The 21,225-nt window shown below is 35.8% G+C and overlaps 1 protein-coding gene and 1 long non-coding RNA gene across 5 annotated transcripts in view; one reads left to right on the top strand and one right to left on the bottom strand.

The window, feature by feature from the left end:
* LOC149090911 (uncharacterized) overlaps positions 1–21,225 on the bottom strand; it is a 148,443-nt gene that overhangs the window by 59,710 nt on the left and 67,508 nt on the right. The window lies entirely within an intron of this gene.
* The window catches only part of ey (eyeless), a 31,259-nt gene continuing 19,476 nt past the window's right edge, over positions 9,443–21,225 (top strand). For 2 of the 4 annotated variants that reach the window (XM_089262834.1, XM_089262835.1), the window contains exons 1-3: positions 9,444–9,866; positions 10,856–11,044; positions 19,466–19,631. In XM_089262834.1, the coding sequence (XP_089118960.1) occupies positions 9,764–9,866; positions 10,856–11,044; positions 19,466–19,631 (458 nt within the window). In that variant the 5' untranslated portion in view covers positions 9,444–9,763. Of the gene's footprint in view, positions 9,867–10,855; positions 11,045–19,465; positions 19,632–21,225 lie in introns of all 4 variants that reach the window. The other 2 variants (XM_089262837.1, XM_089262836.1) reach the window with 2 other exon arrangements.

Consider the following 21,225-nt stretch of genomic DNA (forward strand, 5'->3'; position numbering starts at 1 on the left):
ATTCTTAAACTCGAATAACTGAATAACTTCAAATAAGACGCCATTTACATTTTTTGGATATCTTTACTACATCGCTGCACGAAATAAGCTGTTAGCCACTGTATATATATTTATTTACTTGCGAACAGGAAAGTGGAGTACTCCACAAAGTATATATATTTTTGATCAGGGCGACGAGCTGAGTCGATTTAGCCCTGTCCGTCTGTGTGTCTGTCCGTCCGTTTGTTGTCCGTATGTATGAACGCGTCGATATCTGAAGATTTAAGAGCTAGAGACTTCAATTTTTTTTTAAATATCCGTATATAGCGCGCGCACTAAAAACGATAACTCATGCCGATTTTTTTTTATTGATAAAAAACTTTATCGAAAATCAGCCATAAAATTATATCTCCCACCCTCATATTTATACCCTGAACCCATTGAAAATGGGAAATCAGGATATAATGGTTTTGTTAAAAGTATGTAACAGGCAGAAGGAGGCGTGGCAGACCCCACAAAATATATATATTCTTGATCAGGGCGACAGGCTGAGTCGATTTGGCCCTGTCCGTCTGTCTGTCCATCCGTCCGTCCTTCCGTCCGTATGTATGAACGCGTCGATCTCAGAAGATATAAGAACTAGATACTTGATATTTTTTTCTTAGGTCCGTGTATATCACGAGCATGTAAAGATTATCACTAAAAATCGATAACTGCTTCCGATATTTTATTATCGATTAATAACCTTATCGAAAGCTGGTTATTTAACTATATCTTCTACACTTTTACATACCATAATCATATTAGTTGATCATATTAGTTGATGAGCTAGAAAGCTTAGATTTGGAATGTATCTACGTCCATTGGGGACGTGGCAAATCGGATATAACTGTATCTCCTAGAGTTTTAAAGCTAGAACGTTTAAATTTTGCACGTGTGTTATTGTTATGTAATTGCAGTTAGGCTATCTTGTTCTACGAGCTGGCTAAAAATGAAGTGTCTAGCCCAGTGGGGGCGTGTCAAATCGAGAAAAACTGAATTTTCTACAGTACTAAAGCCAAACTTAGCTACTAATTGCTAATGGGGTGTGAATGAGTATTCCGCAGTCGATAACGCCCGACTGCAATGTTCTTACTTGTTTTTATTTGTTTTTATATTAACAATTTTGTTTTTAATGTTCCCTTTATAAAAACAGGCAAAAATGTCGATTTTCTATTTGTTCCACTCAGTTGGGTTTCAAACCCGACGCGTATTCCTGCCATTTGTTAAGCCCCAGCACAGGACACATGCTTCCCAGGCTCAATCTCCATCCACCCTTCGCTATTCACCATTCACCATGATTTACCAGATCAGGCTTATATATGCAATCTAAAAGTTCAGATGAAAAAGGCCAATGGGGGAATGTTCTAATAAAATCTAGTCTCTAATTCTCTTGAGTTAATTGCTGGAACCAATATACATACATATATTTATAGATACTTCAAAAACATATATAGATATATGAGTAATAAATGAGCATAACTTAGTAATCAGCTTTGAGGACTCGGCTGTATACAATTTAAACGTATTTTTATGGATTATGAAATGCATCACTGGCTGATTCCTTGCTATTGATCATGTGTTATGTGTTATGTTATGTAAGTGCTGCAATAACGGCGATCAAAATAGCTCATAGCGAATATTCACCTTTCACATTGATACCGCGTATAAAATTATTTGGGTTCCTCTATGGGAATTTAGATATGGATTTAAATTTATGAAGCTTGTATGCAACCGACAACATCTTAAAATGAGGTATTATATTTAATGCCAAATATGATATGAAATGTTTCAAAATATATCAACCAAAAAAGATATCATTTTAATGGAAGGGTATTTAAAGGTCAGTTACATTTGTGTAATACTTAAAACACGTTGATAATAATTCGAAATTTGACGAATTTTGATAATTCGGTTCGTTGCATTTAATGCGATGCCATCGTCGTCCGTCACATATAAGTACTAAGCAGAGAGGGAGAGAGAGAGAGAGAGAGAGAGAGGCAGACCGCAAGTGAGCACTACGTATCTAATATAAAAATGTTTAGATATGTTAAATGCCTCTTTTATGGTAGGGTGACTATTGTCCTTGTTTCCTTGCATCTATATCTGTAAACAGTTCGTTTCCCATTTACAATACTTACAATCAAATAAATGTTAGAGGCTTTGAACATGTCTTTTTTATCTCATAAAGAGTCTTTCCATATGACAAACCTTTATAGGAATTTGTTATTTAAGTTAGTTACACAGATAAGTTCTGTAATAGCCTTAACATGTCTATGAATCGTATGAAATTAGAGTATCTAAAAGTAAAAATACAAATGTTATGTACCCTGAAACATACAATTTTTATAAACTGTTATTTACTTGACGTTAGATTTGAAGTTTTTAGCTGTAATACTGTATATGATACTTTATATAAACTAGTGCCTATTCTAAATACCAAATCCCTAGACTAAAAACTACGCAAATACTTTCCATTCTTACAAAGATTGTCGGATAGGAAGACGGATTCTGAGCGAAATTCCTAATCAAACTTACCATAACTTAAACAAAATAATTATTTCGATATTAAAAAATTGTTAATTAACTGTTTAGTAACACCAAGAAAATGCTTGCAAAACTTACAGAAGTCGTGAACATTATCAGTTTGCATTTTAACTAAATTAAAAATATATTTAGTAGAATAATTCGATCAAATGCTGCAAATTTGGAAAGGACATAAAACTTATTAAATTAAACGGTTAACGGGGAGTAGAGACGGTAAGAGTTGATACAAAAATTGCCCTTTTTATACCCTGAACCCATTTAAAATGGGAAATCAGGGTATAATGGTTTTGTTAAAATGTATGTAACAGGCAGAAGGAGGCGTGGCAGACCCCACAAAGTATATATATTCTTGATCAGGACGACGAGCTGAGTCGATTTAGCCCTGTCCGTCTGTCTGTCCGTCCGTCCGTCTGTCCGTATGTTTGAACGCGTCGATTTCAGAAGATATAAGAACTAGAGACTTCAACTTTTTTTTTAAATGTCAGTATCACGTGCATATCGAGTTTATCACTAAAAAACGATAACTCATTCCGATACTTTTTTATCGATAAAAAACCTTATCGAAGATCACTTAAATAATTATATCTCCTACATCTTTCAAGCTAGAGTCTTCAAATTTAAAATTTATATTAAGATGAATTTTATACAATTTCGGTTTTTGTTAAAATTTACCCTCCACCCCTAAATCTACCCCCTCACCCTCATCTTTGTAAAAGTCGTATATCAAATACTAGAGACTTGTGCTTCGGTATACACATACATTTAAACATTATGATTACGTTCTGGAAGTTTCATTACGATCGTACGTCTAGAAATAAAATTATTCAACAAATAAGTTCTCATAATATTGCCAACACCCAAGCGCAATCGCCTGTATATGTGAGTGTGTGTATGCGTGTGTTTGTTTGTATGTGTATGTGTGTGCATATGTTTGTTTGTATTCGTGTGTGTGAGTGTGTGTGTGTGTGTGTGTGCTAATTATTATTAAAATATCAGTTGCTTGTAGGGTTCAGGGGATCTCGTAGTCGAGCAGTCTCGACTAGAGCTTTATTACTTGTTATAACCTGAACCCATTGAAAATGGGAAATCAGGGTATAATGGTTTTGTTAAAATGTATGTAACAGGCAGAAGGACGCGTGGCAGGCCCCACAAAGTATATATATTCTTGATCAGTGCGACGAGCTGAGTCGATTTAGCCCTGTCCATCTGTCTGTCCGTCCGTCCGTCTGTCCGTATGTTTGAACGCGTCGATTTCAGAAGATATAAGAGCTAGAGATGTCAATTTTTTTTTTTAAATGTGCGTACATCTTTGTAAAAGTCGTATATCAAATACTAGAGACTTGTGCTTCGGTATACACATACATATCAACATTATGATTACGTTCTGAAAATTTCATTACGATCGTACGTCTAGAAATTAAATTATTCAACAAATAAGTTCTCATAATATTGCCAACACTGTGATGATATTCGATTTATTAATATGTATGAGAGATTGTAGTATGTAAACGTAAATAGCAAAAGATTGGTATTAAAAATACATCCTGAAATTAAATGTTTATATCTTTGGTTTGTTACTGTTATATTTGTTGGATGGACAACCCAGCATGTATTCTTTTAATTACGTATGCATCCTTTACTGCCACTCAACGGACTACTCCCCTTGTTCTAGAGAATATCCAGTCATGGATGGGGGTTGGGATTGGGCTTTTGTTAAGTGATAATCCTTATGTGATATGTGTAGAAGGTATGGGCAAGGCAAGAGTGGGTGGCACGGCACGGAATGCTCATGATAATTGAAGCATATTCACAGTGGTTGGCTCTTGGGTGAAATGGGCGTGCGTGAAACTTGGTTGTTGTGCTTTGGTAAGCCCCGATGATTGATTCTCCTCTTGTCCCACCTGCTTCCCATTTTTCCGTTCCCCTTTACCTACTTAACAGTTTCCCACAGCGGTTGTACACACCATGAAGTGTCTCTGATATGCGTTTTTGGTTGTTTGTATTTGGCTGGCTGGTCAAATGGTTGGCTGGCCAGGGCTGTCCGCCTGGCTGGCTTATTGCTAGTACTCGAGTCTTTAATTGTTTAATGGCTCGTTAGTGAGATTCCCGGTGGGGAGCAATGCGGACCAAACATAAAGAGAGCTGCCTGGCATTTTCAAATCTGATAATTGTTGCGATTTACTATGGCTTAAGCAAATTTGGTGTAAATTATACATGTTATACGCCGACAGTATCAAATAAATATGTAGTAAGTTTTAAGTATCTATACATCGATACAAAAACTAGTTAATTCTATAACGACTGCTAAAGAAAAATAAAATTGAAGCTGAAAATGATCCTTATATAATATAAATATATGTATCTACAATACTTTCTATTCTTTTAGTGCTAAAAATATAATATATAATTTTCAAAATGCATTTTATAGTTAGATCCCAGAGAGAAAGTATCGAGTAAATAATAAAAGTTTGTTATAAGTATTTACATTAAATATTCCCTTTGTTAAAATCTGCGACCATGTAAAGTAGGCACACATGTGTACATACATCCGAATTGCATATTTCATGCGTATCCCCTTATGTGCTTCGACCACCGCCCCAGTTTGGTTCTCCACACGCTTGGCAACGTTTGCTCTGAATAGTAAGGCATTGCGTTCTTATCACTTACTCGCAAGACTTCACTCAGGACACAGCGAGCATATCAGACGGTCGCATGCGGCTCAGCCAACATCAACACGAAACAACAAACAATAACAACAGCAACGAACGGGAGTTAAAAATCGGTAAAGCAGCGATGCAAAATGATGTAACAATTTACGGTAATCAATTTGTAATCTTAGTCGTAATCGTAATCTGGCACGACGCTGCCTTTGCCACGCCCATTGCTATGCTACTGGGAAACACAAAGAAAATGTCCTAACTTTGAAATAAAAAATCGACCCAAAAGTTATCTTAAATCTTAATGCTCCTTCACAAAGCTGTAAAAAGGGTATATGACTTATTTGCAATCTTCCAGGACAGGATCATATGCTTGCTCAATTTTATATAGCTTATATTTTCGCTTTAGATGTGAAGTTGATTGATGATAGAGTAAAGAGCGTTTCAATCAGATTTAAATTTGTGTTAATATTATAATACAGATACAGATTAAGCCCATGGTATTTAAGATGGGATGGCTTAGCTCTACTTTCCTATTTTCGGAAAAGTTAAATTGCTGAGTCTGGGGTGTTTATTATTTGTATGTTTTCAGATTCCAGATCGACTTCGTATCTAGATGCAAAACATTAATATGCCTTTGGTGCGAAACTGGTAGCACAACACAACAGGCGGCAGATCCGGCCTCAAGCTCAGACGCAATGCTCATCCTCCCTCGATGCGGGAAACTTTTGTATCAACGCCGTTCCACATGACGTTCTATGCGGCACGTGGCACAACCGAGTTCAGATGATCTGCAGGACGGGCACAATTTCCTGCCGAGAGACTTACTTTCATGTGTCTTATATAAGAATTGGAATCATACTTATATTGCTCCGTTGCGTGCAAGCTTCGTTTTCTTTTTCTTGGTATATTTGTTAATATTAAAATGATTCCAAATGATAAAAGCCTGCACATATCTCAGATGTAATCGTAACAAATTAAAATTCTTAGTTTCATAAAAAGGGGTGCTTGACAAGCAATGCTATTAATGAGGGGTTGACTGGACGCTGTTATCACATTTGATGATGATTTTGAAATAAAGAAATCGAATGCAAAGTAGCAAACCTAAACTAAAGTGCTCGATTAGTAAATAACCCTCCAAGCTGATACTCTAATCATTCTGCACTTATTTTATGCACACATACATGCATATGCATCCACACGCACGCATAAGCCCTTGTTCTACTAACTGCGCTTCTAGCAACGACTGCGCTCCGAGAATTTATTTATTCATTAATTTCTTTTGTAGACGGATAATCTTAATTAAACTTTCTGAACGTAGTGATAATATTAAGTTATCGGATGCGTATGGTATACACGAGTATGCATGCCAAATTTCAAGTCTCTAGCTCTTATATCTTCAAAGATCGACGCGTTCAAACACACGGACAGACGGGCGGACGGACAGACAACAGACGGGCTATATCAGCTCGTCGCCACGATCACACTTTTACATTTATTGAGTCGCTTTTATTAATATTTGTCCATCTTATATTAAATTACATATTTTGCGGATTGCTAGTACATATATTGATTACTTTAATGTGAAATGGAATAGCTGATGTAGCACGACCCGAAGGGGTTCAGATACATATATGGAATATTCCTACTATACATATAAATTTTTTGCTTAGAAAAATAGAATATTATGATTGGATTTACTGAAAAGAATACTAAACACTCAAATTTAGTAATATTTTTATACCCTGAACTAATTGAAAATGGGAAATCAGGGTATAATGTTTTTTTTGAAATGTATGTAACAGAGAGAAGGAGGTGTGGTATACCCCACAAAGTACATATATTATTGATCAGGGCGACGAGCTGAGTCGATATAGCCATATAGGTCTGTCTGTCCGTCCGTCTGTCCGTATGTATGAACACGTCGATCTCAGAAGATATAGGAGATAGAGAATTGAACTTTTGTTAGATGTCCGTATATACAGCGCGAATATCTAGTTAATCTTAACAAATCAATAAATAGTCCCGTAATTTTTATCGATAAAAAACCTTATCGAAAATCAGTAATCTTATATATCTGCTACATCTTTAAAGTTAGTGTCTTCAAATTTTAAACATATATTTAAATGCATTTTATACAATTTAGATTTTTATATAATTCATCCACCCCCTCTCCCACAGATTTGTGTAATGCTTACATATTTCAAATACTAGAGACTTGAGCTCTGGCAAATATACGCATTTTAATAATATAATCACAATTTTAAAGTTTCATGAAGAAAGTACATCCACAAGAAAAGTTATTAAACAATTAAGTTCCCATAGTAAGCCCACAGGCAGCCCATGTATGTTTATGCGTGCGTGCGTATGTGTGTCTGTGAGTGTGTGTATTTCTTGTATAAGCAGGAAAAAGCAAAGAATTATCATGATTATCATGATGAAATATCAGTTTCTCGAACGGTTCAGGGGATATCGTAGTCGAGCAGTCTCGAGTAAAGCTTTCTTTTTTTTTTTTTTTTTTAATTCTAGATTGAAACTGTGAGTTACATAAAAAATCGAAATCAGAAAAGATATACATATGTAAGCTTTTGCCCGCAAGAAAGTGTCAATTCAATGGGACTATAGCAGCTCGCCTATTAGTAATAATTTCCATAAGCATTCTGTAAACATTTTTTGCAAAAATGCAAATCGTTCTTTACAGCATTTATGTATGGCTATCTCTCTCTAATGCCGACATTCAGCCGCCAAGCGATTTGCAAGCCAGCGAAAGCAGGACAAACGATAATACACACTTACGATATGCTGGCTCTCTGTACAGATGTGGGTGTGTCCCCGTCCGAGTCCGTCCTTGTCGTCATTTTGAAAACAACCACGCTCCCACGCCCACGCCCACGCCCACGCGCACGCTTAGACACAGAATCGAACTCAGGAACAGGAACAGGAACAGGGTCCTGAAGCTCCATGCCGCCCATTCGTTCCCATTCGCATTCGCATTCGTGCTGTGTTTGTGTTTGTCGAAACGGAAGCCGTGTGGGTAGTTAACGGAAAAGTCTAGCGGTTATTGTATCGGAATGAAACAATTCAATTGGGCGACTGCAACTTACTCGCCCGTTCATTCGGGTAATTCAAATAGAATTGGAGCTTCCAATCCAACAAGCAGACATGTGTACTCGTATACACATCCACACCTATGTGTGGACTTTTTTTCGTGCATATATTTATATATATATATATATATATATATATATATATATATATATATATATAAAAGTATATAGTTTTGTATTTACGCGTATGACCCGGTTATATGAAATGGTATGACAATATCAAAGTTTGTTAATATAAGCAATATTTTCAATTGTTGAAACTTTTACCACGGAATATTTTGAATATACATACATATATTATAGTTAAACCAATTACTAAAAACTATTTTGACAACATAAATATTCCATGGATTCAAATATCTTTGCCAGAAATAATAAACATTGGCTTGACCTCTTTTAGTTTTTGGCGCAACAAGCGTTTCAACTGTTTACCAGACAGACTGCTTTTAAGACTCAGCATATATTGCCGTACTGCGCACTCAGCTGGCATTTCCAATGCGTGATAGAGCAGGACAGCTTTTGAGCTGGCTCGCTGCCAATCATTGAGCTGCACACGACCACAAGGGAAGTGGGTAGTAAGTGAATGGGCTCTATCAGCCAATCAGAGATCCGCCTATTCACCACGCTTTAAATTAGCCCAGACGCCCGAACCACACAAGCGAAATCTGAATCTTGCGATAGTCATATTGGCGCTAGCATTGACATTGTCGCTCGCGCATTTACTGTATCTGCTTGTACCGACGGCCCTCGATCATGAGCTTCATATATCTGCATCGGTAACGGTCCGTCAACTCTGCGTAGCGTCTGGTAGATGTAGACAGTAGGCGTTTCAACAAACGAGCATATTATAATACTATATATAGTTGTGTGGAAAACGTAAAATATGTGCGAATATTGTGTGTTTATATTAAAAATGCGATAATGGTGTACTCGTTAAATTGAAAACCGAGTAGAGTGCTCAAAAATGAACAAGTGAACTAAAATAAATGCGGATGCTCACATTACAAATAAAAACAAAGAATACATGCATACATGCATATGTGTTTTTTTATCGAATCTAACAAACACAGAGCGCTTTAACAAAAAAAAAAAAAAAAAAAAAAAAAAAAAAAAACTGAAATAAAAAAAAAATTAAATAAAACAAATCCTTACCATCTGTATGAATTCTTTTAAGACAAACAGAATCCTGTGGTGGTCGCGCTGTGTGAAATATTGCCTCCTGCAGTGAGCCTTGGCACTTATATTAAATGTTCATTGTTGACACTCGAATGACGAGTAGCCCGCTACGTTTCAGCACTCAGATTATCTAAATAAGTGCGACAAATTTTATATTTAAAGTCCGAAAGTGGAAATTAAAACTAACAACGCTAGCTACTGCATCAGGATCAAGAGTTTGACTTAGACTGCTGGAATAACTACGCAAATACGAAAAAAATGTTTACGCTTCAACCTACGCCTGCATCTATTGGAACAGTGCCTTGGTCAACAGGATCACTGATAGAACGACTGCCTGCTCTGGATGATATGAACCATAAGGGTATGTTGGTTAAAACTTTTGCCTGACCTTGAATAAAAAGAAAATCTCATATTTTGGTTTATTTCTAAGAACTTTTATTTAGTTTGCGACGATGACTGTTTTTCAAACTTGTAATAAAATTCATTATCAGACATTTGTGTGTATATTTAAGTTCATATGTGTTTACATAATTACGATGTAAAATAACATAACTACGATAATAAAAATGAACAGCAAACAACAGTCAATAAAGTTGTTGAAATGTATGTAAGTTATTTGAGGTTCTGGAACACAAGAACACCATGAATTTCTTGAAGTGCTCTCCCTAAATTTAGACTTTATAGGTATTCATAAATATCCATAACAGAAATATGTTTTATCAAATAACTTTGTTTTTAGTTTGTCTTACCATAAAAAGGGGAAATCAGAGTATAGGTTTTCTTAATATCATGACGACGATGAGCTGACTCAATCTGATACTCTTCGTCTGTCTGTCTGTCCATATCTAAAAACTTCAATATATCATGTAGATCATATGTTGAAAATATGAAACTTCAAATAATAGTTGTTAAAAACAGCGTTTGCTTTTCTGTAAGAACAAGTAAGAGTGCTCTAGTCGAAGCTGCTCGACTAGAAGATCCACTGAACTCTGCAAAGAGTATATGGCATACACAAATTTATACACATTAAAATGCGATCACATGCACGCAAAGCAGCAGTTTAGACAATATTATTTGAACTGATTTGTTCTATAGTGGAGCTATCTTCATCAGAACGTGATAATAGCATTAAAAGATTGATTTAAAATTTAAGATAATGCGAGTTTCGGTAAGCATATTAAAATACCTCTCGGCTTAGAAGTATTTGGAAATATTGCTTCCAGAAATAAAGAAAAATATAAGATCAAGTATTCAATTGTTATAATATTGTCCATTTAAGTAGTGTCTTTTGTGCAAGCCTGACAGCTGCTGTGATTATTGTTCATTTGCTTTGCTCTTTTTTTCTTATAGACAATGCTCTTGCTATGAGAAATCTGCCCTGTTTGGGCGTGGCTAGTGGCAACGGACTGGCCGGTATTGGCGGAAAGGCTGCTGCAACAGCTGCGACGGAAGCTGCGGATGCAACTGCAGCACCACAGCCACCTCATTCAACATCATCGTACTTTACCACAACCTACTATCACTTAACAGATGATGAATGTATGTTTTTAGTACCATCTAAAATTTTTCAATCAACTTTAATTTGTAACTCATATTTGTTAATAGCAGACGCAAACTGAAGCTTAATCAAAATGTTGTTAAAAATAAGAATGACATTAATGAAATTAGGCCATCTGCTAAAACAATTTCTTCCTTCAATTTAAATTTTACCATTTCGAAAATGGCTTCTCACAGATTATACTCTAAGTAACTAGCCTGATCATCAACTGACAATAGTCTGAAGTTTGATATCATTATCGGATTATCCGACCACTCTATTTGTATTATGAACTATGTAGCTTTTAAATCGTCTTATTATACCCTGAACCCATTGAAAATGGGAAATCAGGATATAATGTTTTTGTGTAAAAGTATGTAACAGGCACAAGGAATCATCGCAGACCCCACAAAGTATATATATTCTTGATCCCTGTCCGTCTGTCCGTCCGTCCGTCCGTCTGTCCGTATGAACGCCGAGATCTCAGAAGATATAAGAGCTAGAGAGCTGAAATTTTGTGTGCATACTCGTGTATACCATACGCAGTACGAGTGCTTTTTTTTCGATAACTCATTCGATAACTATTTTATCGAGAATAATCGAAAATTTGATTTTGTTTTTTGAGCCTCATCGGAGTACTATTAGACTATTTTGTAATCAACAAATTTTGGATACCACGCCCCCCTCGCCACAAATTTGTAAAAAACGTATTTCAAGTACTAGAAAGTTGTGCTTTGGAACGTACACACATTTTAACCATATAATTACGCCCTGAAAATTTCATCAAGATCGTGTGTTTACAAAAAAAGTTATTCACGAAGTAAATTCTCATACTATTGCCCACACTGCAGCGCAGCCCAAGCGCAGTCGCTGCTTACTGCGCAGTTAGCAAAGCGCGGGCGCGTGAGGGTGGATGCATGTGTATGTATGTGTGCGTGCATAAAAGAAGTGCAGAATGATAAGAATATCAGCTTGGACGGTTCAGGGTATCTCCTAGTCGAGCTGTCTCGACTAAAGTCTTCTTACTTGTTTACATATGGTACACAGAAGTGCTATTATTTAATGAGCTAGGTCTTGACAGGTCAATCTACAATATGTATTTATTAGGTTTGTGGATTCTTTGTTCAAAATTTAAGGAATATGCAATACAAATTTGTTAAATAAAACAAATAAGAAGTCTCTAGTCGAGACTGCTCGACTAGAAGATATTCGCTTTTTTTCTGCTTACAAGCACACACACTGAGAGACACAAATAGGTACGCATGCATGCTTATTACGATGCATAACTTCATGAAACTTTCAGACCATGATTATAACATTGAAATGCATTTGCCAAAGCACAAGACTTTAGTATTTGAAATACAACTCTCACCAATTTATTGGCAAGGGGTGTATAGAGGTGTAAGCTGAATTATATCAAGATCGAAATTCATTAAAATAATATTTAAAATTTAGCGACTGTAGATGTGGGAGATATAATTTTTAACAAGATTTTTCGACAAGTTTTTTAATCGATGATAAAATACTGATTTATAACAAAATCGGAATTCATTAAAATAATAATATTTAAAATTTGGCGACTGTAAATGTAGGAGATATAATTTTTAACAGATTTTTCGACAAGGTTTTTTGATAAAATAATGGCATAAGTTTTCGATTTTTGGAGATAAACTCGGTATCTGCCGGAGGGGCAGACCCTGATCAGGAATATGTATACATAATTTGTGGCGTCTGCCATGCTTGCAGACGTATACCTGTTACAGGCATTTCAATAAAGCCATTATGCTCTGATTTCCCATTTTCAATGTGTTCAGAGTATAAAAAACGAGGGTAGTTACCGATATTTAGAAGCGAATTCGACTGCTCGTGGAATACAAGGAGTTATACCATTTCAAGTCTCTGGCTCTTATATCTTTTTAGATATAATTTTTAACAGATTTTTCGACAAGTTTTTTAATCGATGATAAAATACTGATTTATAACAAAATCGGAATTCATTAAAATAATAATATTTAAAATTTGGCGACTGTAAATGTAGGAGATATAATTTTTAACAAATTTTTCGACAAGGTTTTTTGATAAAAAAATGACCCTGATCAGGAATATGTATACATAATTTGTGGCGTCTGCCATGCTTGCAGACGTATACCTGTTACAGGCATTTCAATAAAGCCATTATGCTCTGATTTCCCATTTTCAATGTGTTCAGAGTATAAAAACGAGGGTAGTTACCGATATTTAGAAGCGAATTCGACTGCTCGTGGAATACAAGGAGTTATACCATTTCAAGTCTCTGGCTCTTATATCTTTTGAGATCGACGCGTTCAATCAGTTCAAGCATGAACATGTAATTGACTGCCACATCTTGACGCCCTTAATTGGACTGACAATGAGGACAACATAATTCTTGCAGCTTATATATCTGGTCCTTTGATCATGTTCTAGCAGTGGTATGGAGCAAAAAAGAGAATGCAGCTCAAACAATATGCTTCTATGTTCTGAAAAATGTATTATTTTTAAGTAGAGAAGTAAAAAAGATAAATAGAAAGATAAAGTACTGTGTACTCCATGCTTGTGCCGGAATTTATATATATATATATATATATATATATATATATATATATATATATATATATAAATATATATATATATATATATATAAATGTATATGTATATATATATATATATATATATATATATATATATATATATATATATATAAAAGATAAATAGAAAGACACAGCGAAAACTGTAGTGTGTACTCCATGCTGGAATTTATATATATATGTGTGTACTCCATGCTGGAATTTATATATATATGTATATATACCTAATTGAGTTATTTAGGATTTGGTAGTACCTAGAGATTTGGTGTGAAAATTGCGAGACATTGGTCTTCATTGATTTTTCCACTAATTGTTTAATGTTTTTGTGCAGTGAATGACTTGGTCAATGGATCTGGAAGCTGGATAAGCTGGCAATTATGGTTACACAATGAAGCGAGAACAAAAAACCATAGCCAAGCTGATCAGTATGGACAATGCATAACGGATGCAGTACAGAGAGAGAAAGACCCCGAGCTCCGACTCTCTCTGTAAGTCCAAGTAAAGATGTTTATTGAACACATACGGTACATATTGAACACCATCGGCAAAGAACACATAGCCGATTGACACTCTTGTGCCCGTTCGACATAGTTCTCTCCCCGTTTTTGCGAGCCTCATTTCGAGGTCCCTTCGTCCCCTTCCTACCTAACATTCGCTGTCCCGCTGTGCCGATAAGTAGTTTTAGTTATGTCCGTGCCATTGTTTGTTTTATGAATCAATACAATCATTTTCCACCTATATAATGGAATTGAAGAGTGTTCTGTGTTCAAAGACCGTTTCGTGTCATGTCGTTACAAATGAAAACAATTATCATGACGTTGAAAGCCGAAGTCGAATGGAGAATAAACAAAAGCATCAGCATTTTGTTTTGTCTGATCATTGTGTTTGCGCTGCTCGTGTCGCATATCAGCCAAACTGCAACACGCTCTTCTCTTTTATGAGTTTTATTTATATACGGCTAGCTCGTTTTAGCACACAACTATCACAGTTACACATTCATATAACCCAAATGAGCCTGTTAGCGATGCAGTCATTGTGCGATTTGATGTCCCGGGGGTTCCTAGTGGTTATTTCTGGCCCTTTTCATCGCAATGATATGTCCAAATTACATCCCATCTGATTTGTGTAGCAATTACATTATTATTCCCTGAAAATGGAAAATCAGTGTAAAATGTTTTTGTGAAACTGTATGTAACAGGCAGGAATCGCAGATCCCATAAGGTTATATATTCTTGATCAGGGTGACGAGCTGAGCCGATATACCCTTGTCTGTCTATCCGTTCGTCCACCTGTCCAACCGCCCGTACGTTTTCAGCGTAATTTTAATACTATTAAACCTGGAGACTTCAGATTTACCGTGGATGAAAAAAAAAAAAAAAAACAATTTGTAATTTATAGTTTTTGGATATCACGCCCCATTTTGTATTAGACATTTGAACTTTGGGATTTACACACCTTTGAACATTATAATTACGTTCTAAAAGCTTCATAAAGATAGCCCCATAAGAGAAATAAATTCCCATAATATTGCCCACAATAAGACTCAAGCGCAGTCGCTGCATACTGAGCAGTTGCAAGAGCGCGTAGTTATGCTGCTTGTGGATTCATGTGTATCTGTGCATAAAATGCAAAATGATTAGAATATCAGCTTGCGGGGTCCTATGTATCTCCCAAGAAACCATTCTCGACTAGAGATTTATTACTTGTGTCTTCTATGTTTTGCGCTTGGTAAGCTTGCAGCGTGGCTCTTGTACCACGCCATTATTTTAAGACTTCAGTATTAAATACATTCGCCTATTGACGTCTAAATAAACTGCTGACAGTATCCAGGTAGATCGACCTAGCAGAAATACAGAATATCAATAGATTACCAATTTACTTATCGATTAAGTAGAATATTACAGTTAAATATTAATTAAATGTATGTAACTAAACTATTTGTATTGATATTGACATTCTAAAATGTCAACATTAGCTATATTGAGAAATAGATGTGAAGTTAGCTCGAATATATTATTATTATATTGAAAATATAGCGAGAAACAGATTCTCAATAGTGAATGCAGTTATCACTTTAATCTGTTATCTATTATATTTGATGGTATGGTACCTTAACGTTTAACGTTTAGCTGCTCTGCCGACCGTTTGCCGTAAAATTTAGAGTCGGGCTTAGCTTTCCAAAGTACTTTGACCCTCATCTCGAGCTATTCAATAATAGGGTAAAACTGGCAGACAAGTTACCGCATCGCTGAGCTCAAGAAAGAGTCAAATTGATACGCTGATTTAGGGATTATCTCACAAGCAACGATACTAGGAAATATATTTGGAATCCATGCCATCCATCGACTCGATGAGTGCTTCTTACTTTTTCTTTTATGGTTGACCAGTTGATTTGATTATCTATTTTTATACCCTGAACCGATTGACAATGGTTAATCAGGGTATAATGGTTTTGTTGAAATGTATGTAACGGACAAAAGGAGGCGTGGCAAACCCCACAAAGTGTATATATTCTTGATCAGGGCGACGACTTGAGTCGGGTATGAAAACCGAAATCTTTTCCCGTTATTTTTCTATCGAAAATCACTTAAGCATTTATATCTCCTACATCTATTTAGATGCATTTTATACAATTTCGATTTTTATCAAAATTAACCCCCCACCTCTATATCCACCTCCTCACCATGCCCTTTGTAAAAAAAAAAATCAAATTATTCATATAAATTCTCATACTATTGCCCACACTGCAGTGCAGCCCAAGCGCAGTCGCTGCTTACTTCGCAGTTAGCAGAACGCTCAGAGTGATTAGAATATCAGATTGGAGGGTTCAGGGTATCTTCTAGTCGAGCAGTCTCGACCAAAATCTTCTTACTCGTTTTGTTGTTTCTGATTTGTTATTGTTTTAGTCAAATAAAACGGGCCTTTCAAAAAAGGCCAAATTGAATTGATTTGTTATTAAACAAGAAACTGTCAGCGCATCGAGAAATATACATACTTGACCAAACAGTACAAACATCTTGACAAGTTGAAAGAATTCAAAAACTGTTTTTAGATACTTTTCGAGCCTTGTTCAAATCAACTTGCAGCATGATGCAAATAAACAAAGCAAACGAATAAAGTTTCTAGACCAAAAACTTTACATATATACAGTTTCAAATAAAATTATGAAATATTATAGTTTAGAAAGAAAATATCTGTATGTGACCTTTAACACCTGTGTGGCTTGAAAAGCCGTGATATTTGACAAATTTGGGGTTTAACTGTGAAAATTATTGGCTAAGCCCGACTAGGGTCGAACAGAGCGGCAAGTATTGTACCTTTTGACTCATAGACAGTAGGTTGAGAATATATACATACATATAAAAATAATACAATACCTCCATCGGGTTGGTGATACTATTGTCATAATGTGTTGTACTTTTTTTTAGGCTATTGAATTTTAGTTGACTAGTTTAGTCAATATCTTTAATTAAAATAAAAAATAAAAATAACAAGAAAGAAAGCTCTAGTCGAGACTGCTCGACTACGAGATCCCCTGAACCCTACAAGCAACTGATATTTCAATAATAATTAGCAAACACACACGCACACACTCACACACACGCATACAAACAAACACACGCACACACATACACATACACAAATAAACACACGCATACCCACACACTCACATAACAGGCGATTGCGCTTGGGTTGCGCTGCAGTGTTGGCAATATTATGAGAACTTATTTGTTGAATAATTTAATTTCTAGACGTACGATCGTAATGAACTTTCAGAACGTAATCATAATGTTAAAATGTATGTGTATACCGAAGCACAAGTCTCTAGTATTTGATATACGACTTTTACAAAGATGAGGGTGAGGGGGTGGATTTAGGGGGGGGGGGGGGTAAATTTTAACAAAAACAGAAATTGTATAAAATACATCTTTATATACATTTTAAATTTGGAGACTCTAGCTTGAAAGATGTAGGAGATATAGTTTTTTAAGTGATCTTCGATATGGTTTTTTATCGATAAAAAGTATCGGAATGAGTTATCGTTTTTTAGTGATAAACTCGATATGCGCGTGATATATACTGACATTTTAAAAAAAAGTTGAAGTCTCTAGTTCTTATATCTTCTGAAATCGACGCGTTCAAACATACGGACAGACGGACGGACGGACAGACAGACAGACGGACAGGGCCAAATCGACTCAGCTTGTCGCCCTGATCAAGAATATATATACTTTGTGGGGTCTGCCACGCCTCCTTCTGCCTGTTACATACTTTTAACAAAACCATTATTATCTGATTTCCCATTTTCAATGGGTTCAGGGTATAAAAATATATTTACTAGCTGACTTGGCAAACGTTGCTTTGCTATGTTCATTATTTCTACGGAATATTTTGTACTTTGTATTTAAGTAATTTATTATAAGTTTGTGGGGAATGCAGTTATAGTCGAAAGCGTTATAATCAACGGAAATATGCTTTATCCGGATTGGCTTATTTTGAACCTTAAGAGCATGGCTTGTAAATGTAAATGCTCGAAGTACTTTTTTTTCGTCTTGGGAGGTCAGCCCGAGTATATATACAAAATCAATTGTGTCAAAAATATAGCAGAATTTGAAAAAAAAACTATATCTTCAGGTCCGATTTCTCGCGCCTCTAAAGGGCGCGATCATAGCATTAGCTCACGTGCAAAATTTTAACATTTTAGCTATAAAACTCTGGGAGATACAGTTGTATCCGATTTACCCAATCGGCGTAGATATATCCACCATTGCTCGCTGATCTTGGGTGGTCGATGCGGATCTACATTCAAAATTTCAGCTTTCTAGCTCATTAAGTAATATGATTTCTGGCATATCTGAAAATGTATTTTTCAATTTGCCACGCACCTAGTGGGCGGATCCGGAAAATTTCACCACTTTAAAATCGGAGATATACACGAGTATATGTTCTTCATACGGATAGGCGGACAGATGGACGGACCAGACGGACATTGCACAAAACCAATATACTAATTCCCTTTCTTTAATGAGTATAATAATTCACTTTCGTGAATGAGTATAAAAACTGTTTGCTGATAAACAGTGACGTAATACATAGGTGAAGGTGAGGAAGAAATCGAAATTGTATAAAATAAACCTTAATGTATGTTTTAGATTTGGAGACTCTACCTTCAAAGATGTAGGATATATAGTTTTATAACTGACTTTTGATGAGGTTTTTTATCGATGAAAATATCGGGACGAGCTATCGATTTTATATATTCGGAAATTTATAAAAAAGTTCAAGTCTCAAGCTCTTATATCTTCTGAGATCGACGCGTTCAAAAATAAATATGCAAAATTTTGTGAGATTCTGTCGAACCGTTTTGGAGTAGTTTGGCAATGAATGCCGCTACAAGAGAATTATATATAATGTATATAAACAAAAGGCAAAAGCCCTGTCACGTTTATTATAACCTGAACCCATTGAAAATGGGAAATCAGGGTATAATGGTATAAAAGTATGTAACGCGCAGAAGGAATCATCGCAGACCCCATAAAGTATATATATTCTTGATCAGGACGACGAGCTGCATCGATATAGCTCTGTCCATCCGTCTGAATTAGTGCGTCGATCTCAGAAGATACAAAAGCTAGAGAGCTGAAATTTAGCATGCATTTCTGCATTAGAATATCAGATTGGAGGGTTCAGGGTATCTCCTAGTCGGGCAGTCTCGACTAGAGCCTTCTTACTTGTTATATAGATAAAACATTCACTGAAAGTAATCTTTCGGAATTGACCACGAATTTTATATTTATTATTAATTTTATATTTTAGGTCACAGTGGAGTAAATCAATTGGGTGGAGTCTTTGTTGGAGGAAGGCCATTACCAGACTCGACACGACAGAAAATCGTTGAGCTCGCCCACTCCGGAGCTCGACCATGTGATATTTCGCGAATCCTGCAAGTTTCCAATGGATGTGTTAGCAAAATTTTAGGCAGGTAAGTACTAAATATTCCAATATTCCAAGATCAACCAGTAAGAATGTTGCAGTCGGGCGTAATCAATTTAGGAGCTAAGTTTTGCTCTAATACTGTAGAAAATTCAGTTTTTCTCGATTTGCCACGCCTCTACTGGGCGTAGACACTTAATCTTTGACCAGCTCGTAGACCAAGCTAACGGTAACGTAACTGCAAAATTTGGATGCTTACGCTCCAAAAATGAAAAAATTAGAGGGTGTCATTTTATATAACACGTTCGAAAGAGGCGTAACAATATTATTTGGGGAATCGATAGAGGAGGTTACTACTAACTTAATTATCAACATTTGAGCTTCTAGCTTTTATACTTTAAAATATATAAACTTTTGCAGTTTGCCACGCCCCCTATGGGCGGACTGGATATATGTCAAAGCTTTTTCGTCATGGGAGGTCAGCCCGAGTATATATACAAAATTTGAGGTCTCTGTCATCAATAATGTCCAAAATATAGCAGAATTTGAAAAATCAATATATTTTCAGCGCTCCTAAAAGGCGTAGACAATCATAACATTAGCTAACGTGCAAAATTTTAACAGTCTATTTTAAAAACTCTAGGAGATACAGTTTTAGATATATCCGCCATTACTCGTTGCTCGTTGCTCTTGGGTGGTCGATGCGAATCTACATTCCAAATTTCAGCTTTCTACCTCATCACCTAATATGATGTCTGGTATATCGGGAAATGCATATTCCAATTTGAGACGCCCTTAGTAAGCGGATCGGGACAATTTGAACACTTTATAAATCGGATATATACACGAGTATCTGTTCAAAATATCTTTGGCTTCAATAGCGCCGAAATAAACTGCGTTCATACGGACAGCTGAAATTTTGCATGCATACACTCGCGGGTACCATACGCAGAACAAGTTTGTCTTAATTTTTTCGATAGCTCATCCGATACTTCTTTATAATCGAAAAATGTATTTAGTTTTTTCAGCCTCATTTAAACATATGATGAATACAAACATTTTGTAATTTACAGATTTTGGATACTACACCCCGTTTGCCACAAATTTGTAAAAAACGTATTTCAAGTACCAGAGAGTTATGCTTTGGAATGTACACATATTTTTACCATATGATTACGCTCTGTAAGTTTCAGATTCTATGTCTGCAAAAGAAATTATTCAACAAATAAATTCTTATTATTGCTTACAGTGCTGGGCTGTAGCCTAAGCGCCGTCGCTGCTTACTGCGCAGTTAGCAGAGCGCGTTTTTATACGTGCGTTTGAATGCATGTGTATGTATGTGTGCATAAAAGAAGCTCAGAATGATTAGAGTATCAGATTGGAGGGTTCAGGGTATCTCCTAGTCGAGCAGTCTCGACTAGAGCCTTCTAACTAAATTCAACTGCAAACGCTCATAAAACATGAAATATTAATTCAAAATTCAACCTTGAACTCGTCAAGCAAATGATATTACGAGAATTTATTTGTAGAATAATTTAATTTCTAGACGTACAATCTTAATGAAACTCTCAGAACGTAAACATAATATTTAAATGTATGTAAATTCCAAAGCACATATCTAGTATTTGAAATACGCCTTTTAC

Source organism: Drosophila navojoa, chromosome 6 (genome assembly GCF_054131105.1).
Source record: "Drosophila navojoa isolate 15081-1374.11 chromosome 6, UAZ_NAV_1.0, whole genome shotgun sequence".
Lineage (NCBI taxonomy): Eukaryota > Metazoa > Arthropoda > Insecta > Diptera > Drosophilidae > Drosophila > Drosophila navojoa.